This window comes from Octopus bimaculoides, chromosome 10 (genome assembly GCF_001194135.2).
Source record: "Octopus bimaculoides isolate UCB-OBI-ISO-001 chromosome 10, ASM119413v2, whole genome shotgun sequence".
Lineage (NCBI taxonomy): Eukaryota > Metazoa > Mollusca > Cephalopoda > Octopoda > Octopodidae > Octopus > Octopus bimaculoides.
The window spans coordinates 49,631,262-49,639,904 of record NC_068990.1 but is presented as its reverse complement, the minus strand read 5'-3'; the positions used below and the strand labels follow the sequence as shown (position 1 = coordinate 49,639,904).

Below are 8,643 nucleotides of genomic sequence, written 5' to 3'. Positions count from 1 at the left end.
TATCCCTAGTTTCCTCATTGACCACCAGATAAGGGATCGAGGGACCCTGTCAAAGGCTTTCTCCATGTCAACGAAAGCCAGGTACAGAGGTTTAACCTCGGCTACATATTTCTCCTGCAGCTGTCTTACCAGAAATATAGCATCAGTGGTGCTTTTCCCTGGCACGAACCCAAACTGCATCTCATCTAAACTGACACGCTCCCAAATTAGTTGGGCTATGACCCTCTCCGTGACTTTCATTACCAGATCTAATAACTTGATACCTCTGTAATTATGTGTATCTAAAGCGTCACCTTTACCTTTGCAGAAGTTGACTATGGTGCTGCTAACCAGTCATTGGGTATGACTCCTTCGTGTATCACCTGGTTAACAATATGGGTGACTAGGCTATAGCTGACTCTGCCAGATATTTTGAGCATCTCTGCAGTGATTCCTGATGGGCCGGGGGCTTTCCCTGTCTTCATATTCTTAATTGCTTTATCTACCATGGTACTGTCAACTTGGATAGCTGACCCCTCTGTTGGGTCGACATTCGGCAGACTCTCTTTCTCCCATTCATTCTCTTTATTAAGCAACCTTTCATAGTGGCGTCTCCAAACCTCTTTCTTTGCAGCCTCGTTTAGTGCAAGTGTACCATAATCCATGCGAACACATTTCTCTCCCACGACATCACGATTCTCTCTCACACACTGTCTTGCTACACAAAATACTTCAAGTCTTTGGTCCTCACGGCGCAGAACATTGGCAAACTTTTTCTTATCTTTGGTAACAAAGGGAAAGGCAGGTTTTATGATGCTTGTGTACAAACAACTATGCTATATGGTAGGGAAACATGGGCAGTGACTTCAGAGGACATGTAAAGAAATGAAATCAGCATGCTTCACTGGATGTGCAATGCTAGTGTGGATATGCAGCTAAGTGTAAATGTGTTGAGAATAAAATTGGCTATAGATATATTTATTATGACCAGGTTCCAACCCGGGCCACAGCAACAATGTTCACCCACAACACTTTTCGGTCCAACATCACTGCCTTGAGTTCCTGGATACATTCTAGGCCAGTGTCTGCAATCAAGTTGTTGAAGTAAGTGTGATGATATTTTCCTCTTCTTACAGTTCCACAAGAATAATTTGGATATTTTTAGTTGAGGGTGGCACATGCAATGACCAGACAGTTGCATCCGTTTTTGCTGATCTTCTCGCTAACTTTCAATAGGTCTCATTAAAGGCATTTGTTTGTCATATGTTGCTGCCATTTCACATTTAGGGCCATTCATAGCATCCTTATATACCAGCAGTAACCATCACAGACCTGATGAAATAGACCAAGCACAACAGCTGCTCTGCAGAGTAGAAATATCAGCTGCCAAAATTGGACTGCATGCAAATGTCAAGAAAACCAAATACATGTCTTTCAACCAATCAAGTGCTGCTAAACTGTTTTCTCTGAGCAGTTCTAAATTGAATGTTGTTGAAAATTTCAAGCATTTAGGGGATTGGGTGAGCAGTTTCGAAGCAGACATTAAGATCAGGAAGGAACAAGCGTAGATAGCCTGTCACAAAATAACATTCTGAAACTGCAAATTACCCAGGTGAATCGAAATTAAGCTGTTCATTGCAACTGTCGAATCGGTGCTATTAAATGGTAGTGAAAGATGAACACTGACAAAGAAATTATTGGGTATAAGAGGCATCATATCCAGTTTGAGAGAGAGAAAACTGTGCTGTATGGTTATGTGATGCAAATGTATGAAGACAGCTACATAGAGAAGTGATGATCTCTGAATGAGGAGAGAACCCGTGGAGGAGGAAGATCCAGGAAGACAGCCTGAAGTACTCGGATCACTGGAGCCTAAACAAGCCACTTGCTTTATTTAAATTTTCAATGAACAAACTGTTTTCTGATCAGTGCTTACATCTGCGAAACAATAAAAAATTGTTATTTGCACTTTATAGAAAGATCTGAAACAGTGATTTGAATATTCACTCTTAATGTGTTTTAGCAGATTCAAATGCAAACATGTTAGTCACTGTTCTATGTCACTGGAGACCAACTTTCCCTTTTACTGTGACAGTGTGTTCATAACACATTTGGCTCATTAGCTAAAGCACCAGTGTTTTAATATGTATATTTTGTCAACCAGACATACAGTGGGGAGAAAATAATTATTCGTACATGTCAAAATTCTTTATTTAATTTTTAATGAACATAAATGGGATATACCAATACCACCATATTTGCATACACATGCATAAACTAAGAATATGCAAAAGAAACTAGTAAATTATAGTAACTAAGGAATTTATATTCAATTATAAATATTCAGGGGTGAAAAAAATATTCGTACAGAACAATCGATAATTGTGATTTAATACTTCGTAGCATCACCATTATCCAGTTCCACTTCAACTAACCTCTTCTTGTTGTTCTTAATCAATGATTCACATCTTTCTTTAGGAATTTTTTCCCATTCTTCTTGACAAATTTTCTTCAAATCTGGAATGCATGTTAGGGCTCTTGAATGAATTTTAATTTTCAAATGATGCCACAAATTTTCAATGGGATTCCAGTCAGGTGACTGGCTTGGCCATTCTAATAATTTTATATTGTGATCGACAATCCATTTTTTGGTAGACTTCACCGTGTGCTTAGGGTCATTATCCTGTTGTAAAACCCACTCTTCACAAAGCTGGAGCTTTTCTACAGAGTCCCATAAATTATTGTTCAAAATATTTTGGTACATCTCTGCATTCATTCTACCATCTATCACATGTAAATTGCCAGTGCCATTTGCAGAGAAAAACCCCCACACCATGATGTTGCCACTTCCAAGCTTTATGGTAGAAATTGTGTTTTTCGGCGAATAGGCAGTACCATCTTTCCTCCAAACATGGCTACGCAAAATTCGTCCAAACAATTCACTTTTCAATTTGTCTTTCCATAGAACATTTTCCCCGAATGTGTCAGATTTATCTTTATGTTCACAAACAAATTTTTAACAGGCTTCTCCATGCCTTTTAGTCAACAGTGGAGTCTTTCTAGGAGAGCCTGACTTCAGTTCATTCCTCTGAAGTTCATTGCTGATTGTTCATAGTGTAACACTAGTCCCTGAAGCTAACAAATCTTCTTGAAACTCTTTTCTTGTGATCATTGCATTTTTTTCGATTCTTTGCTTCCTTTTTCTTAAAGATCTAGGGGAAATCTTGCGTGGTGCACCGGATCTTATTCTGTTTTCAACAGTTCTTTTGCATATTCTTAGTTTAAGCATGAGTATGCAAATATAGTATTGGTATATCCCATTTATGTTCATTAGAAATTAAATAAATAAAGAATTTGGACATGTACGAATATTTATTTCCCCCACTGTACCTGCCCCCCACCATTATTTTTTTTACAGAGTAAAGCTTGCTTTGTTAATTTTGTACTATATTGGTAACCATGATCAGTCACAGTTACTTAAAACATCATAGCCAGAAATATGAGCTCTACATCCTGTATGGATATTCTCCTGACTAAAATAGAAACAACCATACAAAGGTCAGCCGAAAAGTTCATAGGCTGACCAAACTACTGTCATGGAATGTGACCAAATAAGATTTATTTTTCAACATAGTCTCCGTTGCAGTCCACACACTTCTTCAATCATTGTTGCAGTACTTGGATCCCATTGGTGAAGAAGCTTTCATCTTGTTGGTCAGAACGTCATCAATGATATGACGTCCTCATGATTGCAATACTATTTCCTAGCTGCATGTTTTTTCATGTTGGGGAACAGTTGACAGTCATATGGAGCCAAATCAGGAAAATAGGGAGGGTAATCAATCATTTCAAAGTCACAGTCATGCACAGCATCCATTGAAACTAGGAACTTATGTGCTGAAGCATTGTTTTGATGAAACAAGACTCTTTTCATCAGTTTTCCTGGGCGTTTGGTCTTGATAATCTTTCATAACTGCTTCAAGTTTGGCATAATGCTTTCCATTGATGATCTAGCCTTTGTTTTGAAAATAGTCAATAAACACAGTACCTTTTGCATCCCAAAAAACTGAGGCCATCTCCTTCTCTGCAGATGAAATGATCTTGGCTTTCTTCAGAGCAGGTGAAGAGGGATGTTTCCACTGCATGGGTTGATTACTTTGAGACAGAGACAGATTGTCTCTTTGTCTCTGGCTCAAAGTAATCAACCCAATACTCATCCTGCATTAGGAAATGTTCAAGTAAACCAGCTAGATCTGCCTCAACCAATGTCAGATTTTCCCGTCATGTAATCAACCTGGTCAGAAGATATGGCACCCACCAAGCAGAAACTTTTGTCATGCCAAATTCATTGTGCAGAATATTCTCAATTCTCTGACAGGGTATGCTAATAGCTAGGCTATTTGATTTATAGTCAGTCACCTGTCAGCCATCACCATGTGCTTAACATGATCAATGTTTTCCTCAGTAGTGGTAGTTGCAGGACGTTCAGACCTTGGGTCATCTTCAAGACTCTCCCATCACCTCCTAAATTCAGCTGCCCACTCTTGCACTGTTGCTAAAGCTGGAGAGTCATCCTCCAATGTAGCAACCATGTCAGTATGAATGTCCTTGGGGGGGCTAAACCCTCTTTCTGCAGTTACTGGATACCACAATGCTAAATTCTGTTCATCTTCAAGAGAAGTTGCTACTTATTACTTTTGAAGTCTTCTTTGAATACTCAGATGTCTGTTTCCCTGAAAGGGAACAATGCAGTTATTAATAAGAAGAGTTGAAATTAATGCATGCAAGATTTCACAGCTCTAGCATCATTCCTTCATAGTCAGTCTATGGGTTTTCAGCCCACCCTTTTACAACTGATCTGATACAACTGAAATTCAGTACTTATATAATACAGTTTAATTTTGATAAATTTATGGTTTTATATTTTATTCCAGTATACTGTTATAACATTGTATTTACCTACACAGAATCATATATTTTCACCTCCAAAATCACTTTGAAATATCTTTCAACAAACCTATGATGAAACATACTGAATTTGTTTTTCTTCACAAAATATATTTGTAAAGTAGAGATACATCTTATACATCAGCAAATACAGTACTTGCAAAATTTTTTCCAGTGTGAGAAATAACAAAATACTGCTATGTTTGTAGATTAGACCAGGATTACAGTCAGCTATGTGGAGGCGCAATGGCCCAGTGGTTAGGGCAGCGGACTCGCGGTCATAGGATCGCGGTTTCGATTCCCAGACCAGGCGTTGTGAGTGTTTATTGAGCGAAAACACCTAAAGCTCCATGAGGCTCCGGCAGGCGATGGTGGTGAACCCTGCTGTACTCTTTCACCACAACTTTCTCTCATTCTTACTTCCTGTTTCTATTGTGCCTGTAATTCAAAGGGTCAGCCTTGTCACACTGTATCATGCTGAATATCCCCTAGAACTACGTTAAGGGTACACATGTCTGTGGAGTGCTCAGCCACTTGCATGTTAATTTCACGAGCAGGCTGTTCCGTTGATCGGATCAACTGGAACCCTCGACGTCGTAAGCGACGGAGTGCCAACAACAGTCAGCTATGGGTTTCTTTCCACATAGAGCTTTATGATAGCCATTTCCACTTCAGTTAGGAAGATTGCTACTAACAATACTTCATTTATCAGATGCTGTTCCAGATTTTCAAGGCCTTCTTTTTTAAATGTTGAAGGTTAGTTTAAAACATGGCTAAAATGTTCAGCTCATCATTTCAGCTGGTTAGATGGGTTTGTGAGTATCTTAGTTCCATTCTTAGACCTCATATGGCCACCACTGTATGTTGTGGTCCCTAAACTTGCTTCAGCCCATTGTGATAGGATCTCATGTCATTTTTGTTGAAAGATTCTTGTCAATCAGGAGCTCATTTCATGAAACTTTGACCCAGTCTTCTTTCAAATATCAACATAAGCTTCTTTTTGTAGATGTTTTATCCTCAAAGCATGACTTGTAAAGTAGATGCAATTGAACTTTGTTGCAAATGAAGGTAACATTGTCATCAAACCAATCTTGATGCTTATATTTGTTAAGTCCCATCACTGCTGAGATACACTGATACTTTTATTTCTGATTTGGGACCAAAAGTCATAAGCACAAAGATTATGCTCATCTGTTTGTACTGCCAGTTCAGTTTAAAACTCAAGTTTGATCTTAAGCTTTGAATTTTTGTATGTTGAGCTTGGGCCTTACTTTCAGCTTTCTAATTAGATATCACTTTTACTGAATTTATATTTTACACTTAACCCATAACAAAGGTTTAGAGTATAAAAAACATGAGTAAGTTTGATTCGTTTCCTTTCATATTAACAAACAATTATGTGTTAAAGTTGGTGCAAATATTTACTGTATGGGTGTTTCCCGGTTGTTTTGTATTTTTTTTTTTTTGTGGAAACGGTGTGTTTGTGATGTCATGGTGACAGACAACACAGGTGGATAAGCTAATGTGCCATTTACATTTTCATACCCAACATCATGATTGTCAATAATTTAGCCTCATGCAATGTGATTTAACCTAACTTCAGCATTGAAGTCATCAAAAGGGTTAAAGTGGCCAGCAGATGACATGTTATCAAAGAAGCTACCTTTCTTGGGCTATATGAATTCCACATTTCAGAAAGGCTTAGAGGAACCCAGTTCTTCTGTAATGTGGGGAATTGCTCTCCTCCTCCTTATCATAATCATTATCATCATCATCATCTAACATCTATGTTCCATGTTGGCATGTGTTGGATGGTTTGGCAGGATGGGTCTATGGACTGCATTATGCTCCAATGTCTGTTTTGGCATAGTTTTTATGGCTGGATGACTCCTAACACCAATCACTTTACAGCATGGACTGGGTGTTTTTTTTTATGCTAAGAGTGGGGCAAAAGATAATTAAAAGAATGGAAGAAGAGGCCAAGATAGAACAGGTTTCTTGCTGCAGTGGTGCTAATTATTACTTGCATTTTAGAAGAAACAATAGGAGGGATCAAGTTAGGCAGAGAGTCATGAGGGAGATTACACCAGGGGATGACAGTGCTTAGAAGCAAAATAGTAATGATAAATGATAAATCAGTAGAAAGAAGAATGAGAAGGAGATGATGTTGGGTAAGTTGCAGAAGTGGGTGGGAAAGAGAGGCAGGCGATGTGCATGAGGAGAGTGAGAAAGGTGGATGTGATAATGCAAATGTTGGTGGAGAGAACAATCTAAATGGATGAAGGGTGGATAACAAATGGAATGGTTCTGGGTAGTAAGAAAAGTAAGTGATATCACTACAGTTAGGGAGGTGATGAGGTATCTCAAAGAAAGGAAATTGGAAGAAGGGCACAGCAGTGAATATATATATATATATATATTTGCACACACAGGTCAACAGAACCCAGTTTTGCCAAGCTGGGCAGGTCCTCTCAAGAACAGCATATTGCATATCATTCCATTTCTTTTCTTATTTCCTCCGTGAGGTTCAAGGTCCTGAGGTTAGCCTTCACTATTTCATTCTGTGTCTTACTGGGTCTCCCTTTCCTGGAAGCTCTATCCGCATTAAGTGATTAGCACTTCTTTATACAAATGTTCTCATCCATTGGCAGATGGCAATTTAGGTCGAGAAGTTGGCAAAATGAACTTGCACAAGTGCAAATATAGTGGGTAACTTTCACTTGTTTCTGTCATTAGTCTGTTGTCATCCTGGGGTGTCGCCTTGAAGATTTTGTTTTAGTAGAGTCTGATTTGGCGCTAGTCAAAATCAATATTCTTTCTCTATATTGACATTTATGCTCTATTTCGTTATGTATATATTTATTTGGTTTACTAATTATAGAGTTTTATCAACTGGTCTGGAGTCTGATGATGATGATGATGATGATGATGATGATGATGATGGAGATAATAAACTGTCTCATGGCAGAACTGCTGAAAGAGTTACCCAAAAGTCAACTAAAAGAATATTATCTGATTCTGAAGATGAACCATCCAAAGGTAAATTAGTATATGAAACTGATGACTCATTTATTTTCATTTTGTTGTATTTATTTTAAAATGGCACAGTGGTTGAGAGAGTTTAGACTACATAGTTCATATCATTCCACAAGTATTTTCCTTTGTTTCTAAGTTTGGTATTTTTACTTTGGTTCAATAAAATTCAAAATGAAAGAAAGAAAAAAGAAAATTAATCAGTTGTTAAACACATTAAGACCCATAAATGTTGTCCATTGAGAAATTATAGAAAAACACTTTTGTACCAGGTTACTATATAGTAAAAAGCTTACTTTTCAACTACATAGTTTTTGGTTCAGACTTACTCTGTGGGACTTTGGCCAAGTATCTTTTAGTATAGTTCAAAGCTGACCAAAGCCTTGTAAGTAGATTTGGTTGATGGAAACTGAAAGATGCCCACTTTTTATGTATGTGTGTGTGTATGTATGTATGTATATATATCATCATCATCATCATCATCGTTTAACGTCCGCTTTCCATGCTAGCATGGGTTGGACGATTTGACTGAGGACTGGTGAAACCGGATGGCAACACCAGGCTCCAGTCTGATTTGGCAGAGTTTCTACAGCTGGATGCCCTTCCTAACGCCAACCACTCAGAGAGTGTAGTGGGTGCTTTTACGTGTCACCCGCACGAAAACGGCCACGCTCGAAATGGTGT

The 8,643-nt window shown here is 38.3% G+C and overlaps 1 protein-coding gene across 2 annotated transcripts in view; it reads left to right on the top strand.

The window, feature by feature from the left end:
* The window catches only part of LOC106878624 (protein IWS1 homolog), an 863,399-nt gene that overhangs the window by 790,999 nt on the left and 63,757 nt on the right, over window positions 1-8,643 (top strand). For both annotated transcript variants that reach the window (XM_052971184.1, XM_052971183.1), the window contains exon 15: window positions 7,808-7,965. In XM_052971184.1, coding sequence (XP_052827144.1) covers window positions 7,808-7,965 — 158 coding nt within the window. The remainder of the gene's footprint in view (window positions 1-7,807; window positions 7,966-8,643) is intronic.